Source organism: Aquarana catesbeiana, linkage group LG11 (genome assembly GCF_042186555.1).
Source record: "Aquarana catesbeiana isolate 2022-GZ linkage group LG11, ASM4218655v1, whole genome shotgun sequence".
NCBI classification, from domain to species: domain Eukaryota; kingdom Metazoa; phylum Chordata; class Amphibia; order Anura; family Ranidae; genus Aquarana; species Aquarana catesbeiana.
In genome coordinates this window covers 235,840,587-235,861,958 of record NC_133334.1, presented here as the reverse complement: position 1 = coordinate 235,861,958, position 21,372 = coordinate 235,840,587, and the positions used below count along the sequence as shown (strand labels likewise).

At 42.9% G+C, this 21,372-nt stretch overlaps 1 protein-coding gene across 1 annotated transcript in view; it reads right to left on the bottom strand.

The window, feature by feature from the left end:
- The window catches only part of GAN (gigaxonin), a 63,427-nt gene that overhangs the window by 7,017 nt on the left and 35,038 nt on the right, over nt 1-21,372 (bottom strand). The window contains exons 5-7 of the mRNA XM_073605533.1: nt 19,907-20,028; nt 14,043-14,155; nt 10,712-10,861 (exon numbers count right to left, since the gene is read on the bottom strand). Coding sequence (XP_073461634.1) covers nt 10,712-10,861; nt 14,043-14,155; nt 19,907-20,028 — 385 coding nt within the window. The remainder of the gene's footprint in view (nt 1-10,711; nt 10,862-14,042; nt 14,156-19,906; nt 20,029-21,372) is intronic.

Below are 21,372 nucleotides of genomic sequence, written 5' to 3'. Positions count from 1 at the left end.
GGTCGTTGTCCTGCTGGAAGGTGAACCTCCTCCCCAGTCTCAAGTCTTTTGCAGACTCTAATGCCGCGTACACACGGTCGGACTTTTCGTCTACAAAAGTCCGACAGCCTGTCCGACATACTTCCGACGTACCTTCGGCGGACTTGCGGCAGACTTTCTTACGAACGGACTTGCCTACACACGACCACACAAAAGTCCGACGGATTCGTACGTGATGACGTACACCGGACTAAAATAAGGAAGTTCATAGCCAGTAGCCAATAGCTGCCCTAGCGTGGGTTTTTGTCCGTCGGACTAGCACACAGACGAGCGGATTTCGGGGTCCGTCGTACTTACGACGTAAAGATTTGAAGCATGTTTCAAATCTAAAGTCCGTCGGATTTGAGGCTAAAAAAGTCAGCTGAAAGTCCGGAGAAGCCCACACACGATCGGATTACCAGCCAGCTTTAGTCCGTCAGCGTCCGTTGGACTTTTGTAGACGAAAAGTCCGACCGTGTGTACGCGGCATAACAGGTTTTCTTCTAGGATTGCCCTGTATTTGGCTCCATCCATCTTCCCATCAACTCTGACCAGCTTCCATGTCCCTGCTGAAGAAAAGCATCCCCACAACATGATGTTGCTGCCACCATGTTTCACAGTGGGGATGACGTGTTCAGGGTGATGTGCAGTGTTTATTTTCCACCACACATAGGGTTTTGCTTTTAGGCCAAAAAGTTCAATTTTGGTCTCATCTGACCAGAGCACCTTCTTCCACATGTTTGCTGAGCTGTGGATTGCTTCAGCTCCTCCAGAGTTACCATGGGCCTCTTGGCTGCTTCTCCTTTTATGCTCTCCTTGGCTGGCCTGTCAGTTTAGGTGGACGGCCATGTCTTGGTAGGTTTGCAGTTGTGTCATACGCTTTCCATTTTCGGATGATGGATTGAACAGTGCTCCGTGAGACGTTAAAAGCTTGGGATATTTTTTATAACCTAACCCTGCTTTAAGCTTCTCCACAACTTTATCCCTGACCTGTCTGGTGTGTTCCTTGGCCTTCATGATGCCGTGTGTTCACTAAGGTTCTCTAACAAACCTCTGAGGGCTTCAAAGAACAGCTGTATTTATACGGAGATTAGATTACACACAGGTAAACTCTATTTACTAACTAGGTGACTTCTGAAAGCAATTGGTTCCACTAGATTTTAGTTAGGGGTATAAGAGTAAAAGGAAGCTGAATACAAATCCATGCCACACTTTTCAGATATTTATTTATATAAAATATTGAAAACCATTTATCATTTTCCTTCCACTTCACCATTATGTGCCACTCTATGTTGGTCTATCACATCCCAATAAAATACATTTACATTTTTGGTTGTAACATGGCAAAATGTCAAGGGGTATGAATACTTTTTCAAAGCACTGTAATGGCTTGGGTGGTGCAATCCTAATTTGAGGTATGTAGAATCACCGGCAAAAAAAAGTACAGGTGTACTTTTGCAAGACTCACAGGACTCAACAGCAACGGGAGAATTCAAGCATTTGTTGCAGTGGGTGTAGTCCTTTTCCTAGAGGCAGCACCCACCTGGCAGGTAATGATCATAGTGCAAGGCACACATATAGAAATATATATACACTGAGCAAAATTATAAAAACGCAACATTCGTGTTTGCCTCTATATATCATGAGCTGAACGCAAAGATCTAAAGACTTTTACTATGTACACATAAGGCCTATTTCTTTCAAATATTGTTCACAAATCTGTATAAATCTGTGTTAGTGAGCACTTCTTTGCCGAGATAATTCATCCACCTCACAGGTGTGGCATATCAAGATGCTGATTATTGCACTTGTGTCCCTTAGGCTGGTCACAATAAAAGGCCACTCTAAAATGTGCAGTTTTATCACACAGCATAGTAAAATATGCTGCGTAATTTATAAATGTCCATAAAGTAAAAAAAATATCAATACAGTCCCAACTGGTGTGTGTGGAGACAGCTTGAATAGTTAAAGGGTGCGGTGACACACGCAGAGCAAATAATGACAAACCTGGTGACTGTGATCCCTCCACCACAAATATAGATGGTCTCTCACCTCAAGAACTCGACCTGAAACAGGTCACATAGCGCTATACAAAACACCAGGCAAGCAATCCCCAGATAACAACTCCGGTATTCGTCCTCAGATCCACAGTCAGTGAAGTGATCAAAGGTATATGTAGAAAAGAACACAGCGATCTAATGCTCTCCGTTTGTCACATTTATTTATAAAAAGAAGATAAAATATGCACTTACACGAAGCGGCACTCAGATCCGAGTGCCGGTGTTCTGCCGAGAAAGTTCCTGTCGAGGGATAAGGACCCCCCTCTACTGCGCAGGCGCAGCGCTTGCGCAGTAGGAGCCGGCGGAAATAGCCGAATAGACTAGAAATCAGCTGTACACGGCGCCTGTAAGAGGGCCCCTCGCCACACTTCGGGCACGGCCTCGCTTCGCTCGGCACTTTTATATCCTCCCTCTAGGTCCACTTGGATGGTGGGGCTTCAACCTGGACCCAGGGCACAGGCGTCATGTACAGCTGATTGAAGTTTTTCAGCTTCGGCTATTTTCGGCGGCTGCTAGTCCTTTGTACTGCGCAAGCGCTGCGCCTGCGCAGTACAGGGGGGTCCTTATCCACCGGGGGAACTTTCTCGGCAAGACACCGGCACAGGAGCGTGTAGTGATAACCATTATCACACAGCACAATGCCACAGATGTCGCAAGTTTTGAGGGAGCGTGCAATTGGCATGCTGACTACAGGAATGTCCACCAGAGCTGTTGCCCTCAAATTGAATGTTCATTTCTCTACCATAAGCCGTCTCCAAAAGGTGTTTTAGAGAACTTGGCAGTACATCTAACCACCTCACAACCGCAGAAAACATGTACCACACCAGCCTGGGACCTCAACATTCAGCATCTTCACCTCCAAGATCATCTGAGACCAGCCACCCGGAGAGCTGCTGCAACAATCGGTTTGTATAACCAAAGAATTTCTGCACAAATTGTCAGAAATGATCTCAGGGAAGCTCATCCGTGTGCTCGTCATCCTCATCGGGGTCTCGATCTGACTGCAGTTCGTCGTCGTAACCGACTTGAGTGGACAAATGCTCACATTTGATGGCATCTGGTACTGGAGAGGTCTTTACGGATGAATCCGGTTTTCACTGTACTGGGCAGATAGTAGACAGCGTGTATGGCGTTGTGTGGGTGAGCAGTTTGCCTTCAGGAGGAAGTGTCACAAGATGGCGTCGCACACTGAGGCCGGGGAGAAGGTGCTATAGGCTGGATTTAGCGGCGGGTGCGGAGCGGTACAGCACAGCAGCGGACCAAGTTCCTATAAAGGGTCGGGACGCCCTGGGTTTTAACCGCAGAGGATCCTCAAGATTTCATCCTGGTTGCCAGTTTAATAAACAAGCCTGTTTGACTCTTAGAACATACGTTCTTTAGAGTACAAACCATCTGGTAAGCTCATAACTGCTTTGGTGGGGGATTTACTGCACTGATGCTTCCAGTATTATCCATTGCATTTTGATACCTTTGTGGTGAATTGGATCCTTTCTTTCTTCACTACATACTGTGGACTATACAGAATTTTCACAGACTTTTTCATATACATGGTTTTTTAGTTTTAGTTTATTAGGCACTAGTCATATGTGATACACCATTGTGGTGAATTGGATTTTCTCTTTCCTCACCATATACTGTGGACTTTATGGAATTTACACGGACTTTTTGTACAAGATTGTTTATTTTTTATTCAGTTTATCGGGCACATGTCATATGTGATATTTATGTGTTCTTTTGTTTAGGTTACTAGTTTTTATGGTCTGTACATTCGGATTGATTTACTGATATTTCACGATTCACCTTACAAGGTTGTTAGTTGATATTTACCAATTTAATCAGTTTAGCGCTACACTTATATATCTTTGGCATTGGCAGGTGGCACTGGCAGGTGGTAATTGTGGGCACAGATGAGGCAGATGTGCCTCCTTTCTCTTCGGGACCGATGTCCCTTGCACATAAGCCGGTGATCGGCTTTTTTTTTTTCTCCTCACGCTGTCAGCGTGAGGAAAAAAAAAAAAAAAAAGATTACCGAGCTTTTGTTTACATCACATGATCAGCTGTCATTGGCTGACAGCTGATCACGTGGTAAGGGGCCGGGATCAGCCCCTTACTCGTATCTGTAATCACCCAGGTCTCAGTGACTCGGTGATCACAGCGCGTGCCACACGCGTGCAAAGGGGGGGGGGCTCGCGGGGAGCGTGCAAAGGGGAGGATTCGGCCTCCCGGAAATTCAGGTCCGCGCTTTGGCCGTCGTTTGGCTATAGCGCGGACGTCAAGTGGTTAAAATGCTCTGTTGGGACTCACTCTTCCCAAATATGCATATTGTGATCTCTATTTAGGCCATTTAAAAGTTTTTACTCATGCTGACTAAAAAAAACGCACTTACATAAGTGAAATAATAAAAATGCTTCACATAATGTTACCATGTTGATGCGAAACTACTCATGTGTGTTTATTTTTTGAGGTACTAAAATTCTGCAAGTCTTGGCTTTGTTTGGAGTCCAAGTGCCAAACCAAAGTCATTTGCCAAGTTACATATTATGCACCACGCCTTTGTGCTCACCTTTATTGACCGACTCGCTAATCTTTCCTTTTGAAAAAGATTAAAAGAAAAAAAAAAGAAGTGTACACCTAGATGCCTTAGCATGCCTGAAAAGGAAGCGCCAAAGAAGGCTGTATTGTCCATAGACACACCTAAGTTGTCTTATTTTAAGAAAATAAGTGAACAGTGGATGCCATATGAAATGGATCTGTGAATGGAAAACTACAAGTCCCATCTAAAAGGTGTACATATCCAAATACTGTTTAAACAGACATATTCGTGTATTGTGATAACTATTAAAGTGCTCAAAACAGTGCTTCCTTTTTAAATAGTGATCGCTTATACTTCAATTAGGCAATAAGGTGCTATTAATTGATAAAATAAATACAAGTCCATAAATCAACAATTATTTTCTGTGTTGAAATACTATTCTATTTTCTTTGCATTGGCATCTCTTGGTATCTGGTGCCCCTCTCCAGATATGCAGTATGTGTATATGGCTCCTTATGTTAATACTCCAGGTTACATAAGGCCATTCTGTATAACTCACAATGGGGAGGGGGGAAACAAAGATGGAAAGGCTCCCATAGAGTAGTATTTAAACCATCAATTTTCTTATTTATTAAAAAGTATGCACTCACATTCAAGAAGTTATAAAACGTGCTTTAAACATGAAAAAGCTTGATATACTGGTGTCTTCCCATGTTACTTCCAGTTTGCGTCAGACTCTCCTCTTTCCCTATGCGTTACATCACGCCACACGTGACTTCATCAAGGGGGCCCCCCCAGTGAAAAGGAGAAGAAAGATGCCAATATAAAAGAGAATAGAAATATATCATAAGGCCTAATTGATACACAGTTAAGGTGAGAGTTCCGTGAGCCTTGAACACGTGATGTGGTGACACGTTTTTGGAATCAGAGGTTATTGGTGACAGGTGAAGGGATCAACACAAAGTATTTCAACACAGAAAATAATTGTCAATTTATGGGCTTGTAATTATTTTATGAATTAATAGTACCTTATTGCCTAATTGAAGTATAAGGGATCACTGTTTAAAAAGGAAGCACTGACGTATACTCTCCAGGTGGTATCACTGCCCCTCCATTCTTCATAAAATTAACCCTACCATCCCTGAGCTATGCTGGGGCTGTTTGCAGGCTCCTGGCACTAGGACTCCCATCTGGGGCACTTGCCCACGTCTTGCCCCTTTTTGTAAAAAGATTTTGCAATTGTTTGCTGACCTGGTGGGCGATACCTTTCGCAACCAACCCCAGATTACCGTTTTATCCTTAGTGCCTGATCAAAAAGAGTCAGGTTTAGATTTTTCTTGTTATTGCCAGATGCTGGCGCCAATCTGACACACCAACCTTAGCAGCTTGGGCTTGTGAAATTAATCAAAAGAAATACTTTGAGAATATGGTAGCATGGGACGAAGATAAATCTGACTTAATAATCTAATTTGGACTGTCTGTAATCATTTCTGGTATTCATCTACCTTTGATATGTTTTCCTCTACCTTGCTTTAGCCTGTTGGGTTGTCCCAGGATCCTCTTATTAGCCCTTGCCATCTTCTGTTGTCTCTATAGATACTCATGGCCTTTCTTCCCTTCCCCTTATTTTTATTATCAATTAAACATTTTTTTTCTCTTTATTTTCTCTTGCTGTTCCTCTTCCCCCCCTTTTCTGCTCCATGTTATACCAATTTTGCTGATCTGTCAAAATAATTACTTTTGGGAGGAGCTCTTTCTATAGCATTGTATGGGTTAACACCACACCCCTAATACATGTATCTTGTTTGATCTTAACTGTATTATGGAAATGAGGGAGGTTTTCCTATTTCATGTGTATGTGGCCTTATTATTCTTTATACTTGTATTCTTACTATGCATTACCCACAGATGCGAGCACCAATATGATCAGGCTCCTCTAGCACGTTTATATTTTACAGACATATTGCTTTTGTCGGTATGTTTTATTGTGCCTGCAAAACCAAGAAAAAAAAGATTAAAACATAAAAAGGAAGCACTGTTTTGAGCACTTTAATAGTTATCAAGGTACACAAATACGTCTGTTTGAACAGTATTTGGATAAGTACACTTTTGGATGAATTGTATGTGTTTGCTCGTTATAGAAAGGAGTGCAGCACTTTAATTTAATTATTGTCATTTCATTTGTGGGAACAGAAAGCGTTGATTGCAGCACACTTGGTTATATCACAAATAATATCAGTACGAGCACAGTTTGCTAGGACAACCCATTATCTAAGAGATTGGGTAGCGCAGGAGTACTAACACCTATACATATTGATACAAGTCCCATCTGCCACTGCTACAGGTTGTTCTCAATGGAGCACAAGTGGAGTGACATCACTGCACTTGTAGTCCATTGTTTATTTCCTCCTGCTCCATAACTAAAAAAGGTATGTACCTCTGTATGAACCTAGGGCTGAAGAGTTTGCAGGAGCCTGTACACTGCACCTGTGATCCGCTGATTGCGGTTGCAATGCTTTGCAGGCTCCATAGCACCCACATTAATACACAATTTTACTTTATGTAATATGGCTGCATTTATTTATTTATTTTTGCAAAAAAAGATGCACTCACCTTGCACAGCCAATATTATTATTATACAGGATTTACATAGCCCCAACAGTTTGTGCAGTGCTTTACAACATGGGGCAAACAGTACAGTTACAATATAATTCAAAAACAGGAGGGATCAGAGGGATCAGAGGGCCCTGCTCGTTAGAGCTTACAATCTAGAAGGAAGGGTCAAGTGGAACAAATGGTAACAGTATTGGGGAGATGTTCAGATGGAGAAAATTAAAAATACAGTTGTTATGTGTGGGAGGGATAGGCTTCTCTGAAGAGGAGGGTTTTCAGGGATCGTCTAAAAGCTAATAGAGTTACATAGTTACATAGTAGGCGAGGTTGAAAAAAAGACACAAGTCCAACCTATGTGTGTGATATGTCAGTATTACATTGTATATCCCTGTATGTTGCGGTCGTTCAGGTGCTAAAAGTTTTTTGAAACCATTGATTCCCCCCCACTGAGATCACCGCCTGTGGAAGGGAATTCCACATCTTTGCTGCTCGTATAGTAAAGAACCCTCTATGTAGTTTAAGATTAAACCTCTTTTCTTCTAATTTTAATGAGTGGCCACGTGTCTTGTTAAACTCCCTTCTGCGAAAAAGTTTTATCCCTATTGTGGGGTCACCAGTACGGTATTTATAAATTGAAATCATATCCCCTCTCAAGCGTCTCTTCTCCAGAGAGAACAAGTTCAGTGCTCGCAACTTTTCCTCATAACTTATATCCTCCAGACCCTTTATTAGCTTAGTTGCCGATATGGAGACAAATAAAATGGGACAGATTGGGGCAAGGAGTTCCATAGGATTGGAGAGGCTCTGGAAAAGTCCTGGAGGCGAGCATGGGAGGAGGTAATGAGGGAGCTAGAGAGGGAGCTAGAGAGCAGGTCTTGAGAAGAACGAGGAGAACGATAAGGTTGATATTTAGAGACTAGGTCAGTGATGTAGCTAGGGGCAGAGTGGAATGTGATGATGGATTGAAGGGGGATAGACTATGCCAATGAGGAGGGAGTTGCAGTAGTCGAGGCGAGAGATGACCAGGGAGTGAATTAAGAGCTTTGTTGTGTCATTGGTTAGAAAGGGGCATATTTTGGAGATGTTGCGGAGGTTGAGCCGGCAAGATTTTAGACAGTGATTGGACGTGGGGCTTAAAGGAGAGTTCAGAGGGATTCCAGGATTACACCTAGGACCTTAGCATGTGGGGATGGGCTTATAGTTGTGCCATCGATTTTGACAAAGAGATCAGGATTAGGGGAAGAGGCACGTGGGGGAGGAAAAATGATAAGTTCCGTTTTGGATAGATAAGGTTTGAGGAAGTGGTGTGGCATCCAAACTGATATATCCAACAGTAAAATTAGTGATCCGTGGGGAGTGAGCTGAGGGGTAGCAAAATAGATTTGGGCGTCTTCAGCGTAGAGGTGGTATTGGAAGCCATGGGAGGCTATCAGGTGCAGGACAGGGGTGAGATTTTGTCATAGAGGTTGTCGGTAGCAGAGTAGAGAAGAGAAGGGTTGAGATGGCGTAGGTTTCTATGGGTAACCATTGGATGGTTGGAGGGAGAGGAGAGGGAGAGACTGAAATTAATAAGGTAGGGATCAGAGAGGGGGTAAGGATAGTTGGAGAGGTTGCATAGGTGGGAGAAAACAATGTCAAGGGTATTTCCTTCAGAGTGAGTAGAAGCATGTATCCATTGCTTCAGGTCAAAGGAGGAGGTTAGACTGAGAAGTTTGGAAGTAGCGGGAGTGTTAGTATTAGTAGGGATGTTACAGTCCTCGAGAATGATAGTGGGGATTTCAGAAGAGAGAAAGTAGGGTAGCCAGGCAGAGAAGTCATCCAGAAAGGTTGATACCAGTCCAGGGGGCTGGTAGATCACAGCTGTCCTTAGAGAAACTGGGGAGAAGAGGCTAACGCAGTGAGGTGGGTGAAGTACCTGAAAGATAATATGTGGGGCTAAAAGGATTCCAACACCCCCTCCTTTGCGTCCCCTGGGTCTAAGTGAGTGAGTCCAAAGAAGACCAGGGCAGCAGAAGACGCAGTGTCAGATTCATGAAGCCAGGTTTCCGTAATGGCGAGTAGATTAAATGAGTTAGCAATAAAGAGATCATGGAGAGAGGCGAGTTTGTTACAGACAGAGCGGGCATACCAAATGGCGCGAGAGAAAGGGAGTCTGATCTTGGGAACTAGATTGTGTGCATTGCGGCTGCAGCCAGAGGGTGTAGAGTAATGGGTGCGTTGAATACAGTTAAATGAAGGAGGCCCAGGGTTTGGGGATACATCACCAGAGCTTAAAAGAAGGGTGAGGGAGGTAATATGGGAGTGTGATTTATATGAAGGGACAAGCCCCAGTGTTCTGGAGATTTTTTGTGCACGTGGATTGTGGTATGTGTGGTATTTTTCAAGCCGTTTTCTTGTGTCCCTTCGCTTTGTGCATTTGCTGACGTGCACAGTCAGAAGTGCTGCCTCTTATAGAAATACCCCCACTTTGATAAAGAACCCCATATGCAAACGTGCCTTTCCCAAGAGATGCTTAGTTATATACTACTAGGGATAGGAGGAGGGTGTGTGCTTCTAATTGCTAATCAGGGACTTAATAAAAGATGGCTGGCTATGCAAAGCAAAGCAAAATTCTCACTTCAGAAACAGACAGCTAATAAAGATAAGAAAAAGCCATAATTTAGGTAAGGCATTGGGATGAAACAAAAATAGCAAAGCAATGTGGACAGTCTACAGATGGTCAAGCAAAGGAGCATACCAGAGTTAAAGAAACATAAGACAACAGTTTTCAATGTTGCGATTATGGCCGGAGTTGCAGTATGAGGGACCTTCCTCATTTTTTTTTTTGTATCTTTCTTGCCCTGCTATACTATTTTTTCACGTTTCCAGTTTGCAGGGCATCAATATCCTTCCTGGATGCAGGTTAAAGAACATGTAAATCGAATATTTCATATTCCCGATATGTGCCTGCTGTAATGTGCACTTGTATGAAAAAGTGTCCTGTTCTCTTTCTATTGTTTCCTTTGCATAAAATCCCTGGTGTTCCTGTCAATACCTCGGCTTTCCTATTAAAAACTGACCACTCTAAGCAGGAGAACACGCCATGGTAAGTTCATTGGCTGTGCTGGGAACTCACCCTTTTCTCCTTCAATGACACACCCCCCTAAGCAGCTATCAGTGTGCTGCTGCTTCTCCTCCCCCCAGCTCTTATGCAGCTGAGAACAGAGGTAATGTGATCACCTTTAAAAAGGGAAAAAATAGAAGGTATTTTTAATTTTTTTTTTATAATAATTCACAAATGTTTTGCCTCTCATTACTATTTTAAACTGAATGGGCTGTTTTACAAGGAAAAGTTGTTACAATCACTTTAATTCTTATGTTGCCCCTAGTTTGTGTGACTGCAGAACAAGTCTGCTTATTGCTTACAATTTAAACAAGTGTACATCTAATCATCTAGAATGTGGTAAATAAAAGCCATGCCGACAAATAGTAAGCATATCAGACATACCTTTCGCACCATAGTCATATTTTGCTGCTTGATCCAGGTTTTCGTACAGGTGTCATAGGACTCCATAGAGATTAACTCACGATCCCCATCCTCTCCTCCCAGAACATAGACTACGCCATCAATTTCTACAACACCAAAACTGTGCCTTTCCTATCGGAGCAGACATACATTATTACTTACTATTGTCTTATACTTGCATAACAGTTTACTGAACTGGGAATATAAATAAATGTTCTGCACATAGGCTCCGTTCACACAAGTGTGACTTTGGATACATAAAGTCACAAGACAAGTCGCAGCCCACTGATTTTAATGGCACACGGTCCAATCTTCGCAAATTTGAAAAAGGTTCCTGCGCTACTTTGATGCGACTTGAGAGTAAAGTTGCATCAAAGTCGCACTGGAAATCGTGCGACTATGGAAATGCACTAGTGTGAAGCGAGCCTTAGTAAAAAAAAAAAAAAAAAAAAAAAACTTGGTAGTCTAAGCAACGAGCAAATCAGAGCAAGGATCAGATATCATCATTTCCTGATTCCTGGGCCCAAGAAGGTTTTGGGAGCAAGTCTACTGGCCTGTAATTACATTACAGAACACAAATCAAAAATGATTTCTATATATCTATTTATTTTTATTATACAGATTATTAAAGAACACATTTGTAACTCAAAGAAGAAGAAAACTACTGTTAAAAGTTGAACTCTGGTGTGAATAAACAGATTAAATCCAGTACATAGTACAATGCTCTTTTGGTCTATAGCAGTTGTCTCCAAACTACAGCCCAAGGGCCAGATGCAGCCCTTTGCTTGCTTTTATCTGGCCCTTGGGTCACTGTTCCTACCACTGCTAGGACCTTTTCCTCCAACTGACACCAATGATGTGGCACTATTCCTTCCACCGACACCAACGATGGGGTACCATTCCTTCCACTGACACCAACGATGGGGTACCATTCCTTCCACCGACACCAATGATGGGGTACCATTCCTTCCACCGACACCAACGATGGGGTACCATTCCTTCCACCGACACCAACGATGGGGTACCATTCCTTCCACCGACACCAACGATGGGGCACCATTCCTTCCAATGACACCAACGATGGGGCACCATTCCTTCCACCGACACCAACGATGGGGCACCATTCCTTCCAATGACACCAACGATGGGGCACCATTCCTTCCAATGACACCAACGATGGGGCACCATTCCTTCCAATGACACCAACGATGGGGCACTATTCCTCAAACTAATACCAATGATGGGGACTATTCCTCCTCTGACCACCAAGTCTGAGACATTGTCTACTTCCGCTGACGCTTGGGTATTTTCTACTGTCACTGGCCACAGTCTGGACCCCCTAAGGACTGAAGGGCAGTAATCTGGCCTTTTGTTTATAAAGTTTGGAGACCCCTCCAAACTAGAGAGAATATACTTACCTTATTTTTTTTATTCATGTTATACTTACCTGTTCTGTGCAGTTGGTTTTGCATACGGCAGCCTGGATCCTCCTCTTCTCGGGTCCCTCTTCGCTGCTCCTGGCACCTCCCTCCATAGAAGCAGCTTGCTATGGGGGCACCTGAGCTGAGTCACAGCTTCATGTGTCCATTCAGTTACAGAGCTGCCGCTCCCCTCTCTCTCCTGATTGGCTAACTGACTTTGATTGACAGACGCGGGAGCCAATGGCGCCACTGCTGCGTCTTAGCCAATCAGGAAGGAGAATCCCGGATGGCCGAGGGACTCGTGGACATCGCTGGACAGATGGTGCTCAGGTAAGTATTAGGGGGCTGGGGAGGCTGCTACACACAGGTTTTTTTATCTTAATGCATTTTATCTTAAAATATTTCACTTGCTGCCGCCTGTGTTGGAAACTTTATCTCCCCAATTGAGGGGGGCGGGTGATCTGCAGCAGGCATTTGTCCTCTTCATATATAAGATGACCTATTTTATATTATACTAAGTATCAACATGAACTATGTTTCCTGTGTATATCGATTTACATAGTTTTTACCTAGTTACAAATCCATTCATTATATCTTTCGCAGTTACTCATTTTAACATTCTCAACAGACTTCTGTCTGTAGTCCAGGCACCCTTGGCTTTTTCTTCAAATCATTGTTATCACAGATGCAAGTAAGTTACCTTTCTCCTAGGTTAGCACTATCACTTTACATGAGCTCCCCCATAGTTATCACTTTCTCTATGGCTCTGAGATGTTAACCATCCTACTTATCACTTCCCGCACCCCCCCCCCCCCCCATCACTTTCCACTCATACACACACTTACTTCCCCATCCCTCCCACTCCCACCCTCCCCTATTCCATTCCCCCCTCTTTTCCCTCCCTTTCCAAAACCCCCCCTCCCCATCCCACAATCCAAAAAACCCTCCCTCCCCATCCCACAATCCAAACCCCCCCCCTCATTTACATCCTCCCCGTCCTGGTCACCCCCTTATTTCACCTTTATCATTTTTACAAATTTTTACACAACCCTGTTGGTTAGATTCCAGCTGAAATGTTTCTTTGGAGCCCCATTGGCGTCCCTCCATGTGCACTACCCTTTGACGGTTTTTCGTGACTGGACCTTGAGGCGCAGACGAAAGATCCTCATTTGAGTGAACGATTGATGATGGGTATGGTAGCTGACAGCCTATTCTTTTGTACTACTACCATTTTAATTTTAAATTTTTGTATTGTACTCCCAGTCCATGTAATGGTTTTAATTTTGTTTTGTTTGTATGCAGTGCTACATCTAATTGCTTTTCAAATATCCCCTGATGAGCCCACAGTGGCGAAACATGTCGGGACAATGTTTCTAATTCTAATGTCATCGGTTTTGAATTTTAGATGTATTCTTGTACATGTGCACATAACTTTTATCAACCTTTTATTATGTCTTTTATGTAACAATAAAAATCTTGTATTTTTCGTACCTATCATGGATTGAAATTATATATATATATATATATATATATATATATATATATATATATATATATATATATATATATATATATATTTTTTTTTTTTTTTTCTTGCTGGCACCCAAAAAGTCCCGCCAAATAAATCCCCCTTTCCTACAATTACGTACAGGGATGTTGGTGCCTTTTTCTCTTTCTTGTCATTGTCACCTACACATATTGCTACTTTCCACACTTCTCAATCACTGTCCTACGCCATCCTAAATCAACAAGAGTGGTTTGGGTGGAGCCGATCTTTTAAATGACAAAATATTTCTGTGTACAGTAGGTTTAACATGTTCTTTTCAATCAGAGAAATCCTAAAAAAGTGTTGTGGTAGCATTAGGAATTCTAAATTACTGCTAATAGGTTACCTCAAGCATAGGTGGTAGTGGGCTCCAGGCATTGGCATCTGGATCATACTGCTCCCCAGAACTCAGAGTATCACCATTTTCATTCTGTCCTCCAAGAACAAACAAAAAACCCTCTGCCAACACAAAAGCAAAAACACACCTCAGCGTATACTTGGCATCAACTCTTATGGCTTTAAATAGGTTTTAAAGGCTCAAGATGCAGCAGCTCCTTCAATACTTACCTGAACCCCATCGCGATACAGTGATGTGTACGGGAGCTTTTAGGAGACTTCCCCCTGCTCATTGGCTGAGACACAAGCCAGAGCCATTGGCTCCTGTTGCTGTCAATCACAGCTAGTGAACCAAAGAGAGAGAGGGGGCAGGCTGAGCTGTGGCTGTGTGTTAATGGACACGCAGAGCAGCGGCTCAAGAGCGAGCCTGCTCGGGTGTCCCCATAGCAAGTTGCTTGCTCTGGGGCACTCAGCAGGGGCCAAGAGTGCCGGTGGGGGACCAGAGAAAAGGAAGATCGGGTCTGCTTTGTGAAAAACTACTGCACAAAGCAGGCAAATATAACATGTTTGTTATTTAAAAAAAGAAAAATGATTTGTATAGTATGAAGTACAACAAACTGAATATCAAAAATGAATTCACAACATTACATACTAGTTCAGAAAACAAAGCATATATAATAATGGGAAAAACGAAGTGTCAAAAAGCTCAACTAATAAAGGGTGTTGGTAAATCTGATAGGGAAGAGTTACCACCTCGGTCAAGATTTTAACGCAGTCCCCTCCAGCTCAGCGAAGCTGGCCCCCCTACAATCAGCACAAATAAAAACTCAAGTGTATTTCTTTAGTGCTACGTTTGTGCTGTTTTGTGCCGTAAAAATTTACATTTGTGCTGCTTTTATTTTTAAGATATTAGCAATTGTTTTTTCCAGACCATGACATCACCTAGCCCCCCTACAAACGTCCAAATGACGCAAAACTGGTCTCGTTGGTTAGTGCTACGTTTGTGCTGTTTTGTGCTGCTAAAAATTCCGTTCTATCTTTTATCGTTTTTGCGTTATTAATTATTTATTAAAGGTCACCAAAGGTCACTCAGCCCCCCTACAACACCCAAATGACACAAAACTGGTCTCGTTGGTTAGTGCTACGTTTGTGCTGTTTTGTGCTGCTAACATTTCCGTTCTATCTTTTATCGTTTTTGCGTTATTAATGATTTATTAAAGGTCACCAAAGGTCAGTCAGCCCCCCTACAATGCCCAAATGACACAAAACTGGTCTCGTTGGTTAGTGCTACGTTTGTGCTGTTTTGTGCTGCTAACATTTCCGTTCTATCTTTTATCGTTTTTGCGTTATTAATGATTTATTAAAGGTCACCAAAGGTCAGTCAGCCCCCCTACAATGCCCAAATGACATGAAACTGGTCTCGTTGGTTAGTGCTACGTTTGTGCTGATAAAATTTTTATTTGTGCTGTTATGGTTTTTAAGTTATAACAGTTTTTTTTTTTCAAACCCCACTCACTTTGCCCACCCTACAATCAGCACAAATAAAAACTCAAGTGTGTTTCTTTAGTGCTACATTTGTGCTGCTAAATTTTCCGTTCAACCTTTTATCGTTTTTGCGTTATTAATGATTTATTAAAGGTCACCGAAGGTCACTCAGCCCCCCTACAACACCCAAATGACACGAAACTGGTCTCGTTGGTTAGTGCTACGTTTGTGCTGCTAAAATTTTTATTTGTGCTGTTATGGTTTTTTAGTTATAACAGCTTGTTTTTATATTTGTGCTTTTTTGTGTCATAATAATAAAAATTTGTGCTGCTTTTATTTTTAAGATAATAGCAATTTGTTTTTTCCAGATGATGACATCACCCCGCTCTCCTGTCACGTACCTGGTTAGTGAGCTCCTGGTTAGAAAGCAGCCATGGGAGCACAGTGAGGTATGAGTGCCTGTGATCAGTCCAGTAGACAGCAGGTGGATGTGGTGGCAGAACCAGCTGGTGGCAGATGAGCTGGCACTGAGCTTGGCTGGTGGCAGACTGTGGGTAAGCAGCTGGAAGCAGGAGACAGATGAGACCTTGCTGGGCTGAAGAGCTGTAGCAGGCTGGATGAGCAGGATGCAGGGTCAGATGAGCCGGGTCCATAATGGTCAGGCATAGACGGCACACAACAGGATAGTCGGGTCACAAGCCAAGTCAGCAACAGGAGGTAGATCAGGCAAGAAGAGAAGGCAGAAGCAGAATCCAGAGACAAGCCAAGGTCAGGGCAGGTAGCAGTCAAACGGATGTCAGGAGCAAGCTGGAAAGTAAATAGGCACAAACCAACACAAACGTGGCACTAACCAACCAGCCCGTTTTCATTTTGTTTGGCTGTTGTAGGGGGTGTCAGGGAAGGCTTTCGCATAGCACAAATGATGTCTCCCTGTACATACATATGCGCATGCGGAGACTGGCAACTGACTGGGCAGATGAGCGTGAGCCTGTCACCAATGCTGGCACCAGACAGACTATTTAAACAAGCTGCAATTTGGTGTGCTGCTTCTGTGTGTTCATTTCTGATTCCTGTGTTTGACCTCTGATCCTAACCCAGCTTGCTCCTGACCTCCATTTGAATGCTACCTGCCCTGACCTTGGCTTGTCTCTAGATTCTGCTTCTGCCTTCTCTTCTTGCCTGATCTACCTCCTGTTGCTGACTTGGCTTGTAACCCGACTATCCTGTTGTGTGCCGTCTATGCCTGATCTGCTTGACCATTATGGACCCAGCTCATCTGACCCTGCATCCTGCTCATCCAGCCTGCTACAGCTCTTCAGCCCAGCAAGGTCTCATCTGTCTCCTGCTTCCAGCTACTTACCCACAGTCTGCCACCAGCCAAGCTCAGTGCCAGCTCATCTGCCACTAGCTGGTTCTGCCGCCACATCCACCTGCTGACTGCTGCCACCACGCAGTCTACTGGACTGATCACAGGCACTCATACCTCACTGTGCTCCCATGGCTGCTTTCTAACCAGGAGCTCACTAACCAGGTATGTGACAGGAGAGCGGGGTGATGTCATCATCTGGAAAAAACAAATTGCTATTATCTTAAAAATAAAAGCAGCACAAAGTTTTATTATTATGACACAAAAAACCACAAATATAAAAACAAGCTGTTATAACTAAAAAACCATAACAGCACAAATAAAAATTTTATCAGCACAAACGTAGCACTAACCAACGAGACCAGTTTCGTGTAATTTGGGTGTTGTAGGGGGGCTGACTGACCTTTGGTGACCTTTAATAAATCATTAATAACGCAAAAACGATAAGAGATAGAACGGAAATGTTAACAGCACAAAACAGCACAAATGTAGCACTAACCAACGAGACCAATTTTGTGTCATTTGGGCATTGTAGGGGGGCTGACTGACCTTTGGTGACCTTTAATAAATCATTAATAACACAAAAACGATAAAAGATAGAACAGAATTTTTAGCAGCACAAAACAGCACAAATGTAGCACTAAAGAAACACACTTGAGTTTTTATTTGTGCTGATTGTAAGGTGGGCAAAGTGAGTGGGGTTTGAAAAAAAAAAAAAAAACTGTTATAACTTAAAAACCATAACAGCACAAATAAAAATTTTATCAGCACAAACGTAGCACTAACCAACAAAACCAGTTTCGTGTCATTTGGGTGTTGTAGGGGGGCTGAGTGACCTTTGGTGACCTTTAATAAATCATTAATAACGCAAAAACGATAAAAGATAGAACAGAATTTTTAGCAGCACAAAACAGCACAAACGTAGCACTAACCAACAAGACCAGTTTTGTGTCATTTGGACGTTGTAGGGGGGCTAGGTGATGTCATGGTCTGGAAAAAACAATTGCTAATATCTTAAAAATAAAAGCAGCACAAATGTAAATTTTTACGGCACAAAACAGCACAAACGTAGCACTAAAGAAACACACTTGAGTTTTTATTTGTGCTGATTGTAGGGGGGCCAGCTTCGCTGAGCTGTCCCCTCCAGAGAGTGTGTGTGTGTGTGTGTGTGTGTGTGTGTGTGGGGGGGGGGGGGGGGGGGTTACCCTCTCTATTTATCCTAGTGATCACTGCAAATGGGAGGGAGAATGGTGGCAAAGCCAAAATGTACAGTTGTCACTGGATGAATATGAACATGAATAGAAGAGGAATCTTTCAATGAGTACACCTGTTTTGTGGGCTACTATATCAGAAAAGATTTCTTCTCACTTATAGTTGGGTCTCTGGGAGGAGGAATGATGGAAATCTTCCCAAAAAGAGACAAGGCAAACCCCTCACCCGTAAAACAAAAACCCTCACCTGTGAACAGTGGTGGAATGCCAGGATCCTGCAGCTTCCAGCCTGTACCTCCGAAGTGGGCTGACTGTTGACAAGCTTCAGGGCTTGTGAGTGAACTATGAGAGCGCTCATCCATGCCCTTGCAGTTCTTTGAGAACTACAAGACGTCAGCCACAACGGGCTGACAATATTTGTAGTTCTCTTATTCACAGATCCCTGTGACTGAATGACGCAGCCATGTGGGTGGATCCCGTGTGTCCACTGCAATTTTGAAATGTGACAGCGGTTGAGGGTAGAAGAGCCCCTGCCTGCACTCACTGGGGGCAGGTTTGGAGCATGTTACACTCGAATAATGGATGTAACATTTGACCACACCCACTATTTGATGCGGTTTGGAGGGTGTGTGGGGTTTTCAGAAGTCGTGGTCGAGTTACTGCACCTATTTTCTGAGCAAAAAAGCCCTGGTCTATTTAATAAAAGGGGACTTTTATATTTTTTGCTCAAATTGTGATATGACACAACACTAATTAATGCTGCTGTGTGGGATTTAAAGTCCTAGAGACACTTGACATTGCTGCAATAACGGCTGGGCCAAAATATAATCAAGCACCTCATCCCAAAAATGGTATAGAGAACAATAGAGGAGTACTGGGATGATAGCGGTGCCAATAACGATATTCATCAAAATATTACAATTTACAGACTTTTATTGATACATAGTTAAAACATGATCATTTTATAAAGAACAAGGTTGAAATCTACAAATGTCCATATTGTGGTCATACTGATATCGTAGGTAAATAATTGTTATGTGTCTGTTCCTGACATGTTGAACCAATGATGGCTTCCTTAGGGGACTTGAAGACCACTAATTTAAGGACCAAGCAATCACCAAACAGACTCCCACCTGTCCAACAGCATTGAAAGACTGGAGTGAGGACACCACGGGATTACAGGAGACATATGGACCAGTATAGTAGAAAAACAATAGATTAAACTGAGAGCATCTGGACCAGAGACCACTGCTGCAAATCAATTCGCAGTCATGTTAAAAACTTGTCCAGATAGCCCTCAGGAATCCAGCCTTTAGTGGTCTTCAAGTCCCCTGAGGAAGCTATCATTGGGGAAACATGTCAGGAACAGAAACCATAACGCGAGCATGTATGTAAGATATCAGTATGACCACATTATGGACATGTAGATTTTAACCTTGTTATTTCTAAAATGATCATGTTTTAACTATGTATCAATAAAAGTCTGTAAATGTTATATTTTACTGAATATCTTTATTGGCACCGCTATAATCCCAGTACTCCTCTATTGCTCTCTAGACACTTGACATGTTTCATACATATGAAGGGAGGATGCTTGCACAGCAACAGTAGCCGACATAGGGTCCACTCTTCAGGATAGAGATAAATATTGTTGCAACTTTGGAACTGGAGTTACCACTTGTATTGTTGATACATTCAGTGATCTTTTCAAAAAGACATTACATTATGCAGAAGGCAAGTGCGGGAACATACATCTCTAGCATTTAATATTTTAAAATTAAAAAACAAACTTGCATCAATGAGGAGACCTACCTGCAGATAAAACCCCATGATTAATTCTTGGTATGCTTAGAGGTGCCAGCTCAATCCATAATTGTCTGTTCCGATCATATAGAGGGCACATACAACGAACATTGGCCAATGGCTTCCGAGACCTTAAAAAGGGCAGACATTTTGTATTTATTTAGTCTGTTACTTTCCTATAATAATTATTACATCTTCTTTGGCAATTGGTTTGAATGGAGGAATCTCCAGGGAATTTCACAAATCCTTTGGGTTTGGCAGCAGTAGACTTAGAATGCATCTGCAGCGTTATCCTCCGGTGAACCTGAGATGCAGCCTTTGTGAGCAGTTTTCATGCCAGTCTAGTTATTGCTATTCAGAAATTAAGGCTAATATTTTTAAGTGGCTCTGTCATGATATCGGTCCTAAAGCCCCACTCCAGGAAAATAAAATATCCACCTTTACAGCGCTGGTTCATAACCCCCCCCCCAAAAAAAAAAAAAAAAACACACACACACACTGCAAGGGTTAAAGCCCAACTCTAGGCAATATTTTTTTTTTGTACCCATGTAGTGGGGCAGTGTCCACACTGCATGGGTCAACTGTTTGTTTTGTCTAGGGGTGAGCGGAAAGCATATACTCACTCCCCAGCGGTGAACTGTTCCTGGTCTATAGAACCTGCTCTGGATGTGATGACATCAGGAACAGTCCACTAATCAAGACCAATGGAGCGCAGGGGAGCCGGACCAGTCTTGTGCTTGGAGGATTGGAGGTTTAGGCAAGTACATCTCCACTTTCCTCTCCCCTACACAAAAAACTAGCAGTTAACCCATGCAGTGGGGACAGGGCCCCACTGCATGGGAAAACTTTTTTTTTTTGCTGGGAGTTCAGCTTAAATAGTTTAGTCTAGGGCCAGAGTTTTAGGAAGATACTTGCTTTACCCCCTCAGTCCAGCGGGCTCCCTACAGATGATCTGTAGGCTGCGACCAGTGCGCTCCAGGCCTCCTTAACGTACAATACAGGATTCATTTTGTCTCTCTATTCTGTAAGATGGTGCCAAGGCCATTTTTGCCCAGAGCTTTGGGCAGAGGAGTGGAGCAAGGAACCAGGCGATACCCCCCCTAGACAGAACGAGCATATAACCCTTGCAGTGTGGGGGGTATATATGTGGTTTTATTCCCATGTCTGTCAGCTATGAGTAAGCACTTACTTCAAGTGTGAAATGCGTCAACTGTTACTCTGTACCACCTTGCCGTGGTGCCCTGTGTACTTCATGATCCTGTTATACGAATAAAGGGCATATGAAATTTCTTTGGGTGTGCGGCTGTCCAGACTTTTTCATTTACTTCTACCTTGCAGTGTGGGGGTTAGTAGAAGCCCCACTGTAAGGGTGGATTTTTTATTTACATGGAGGTGGCCTTTAAGATTGTTAGTTCACTGATACTGTGTCTTTAATCCTTTCCAAATGTCTGCGCTGAAACACATACATGAATGGA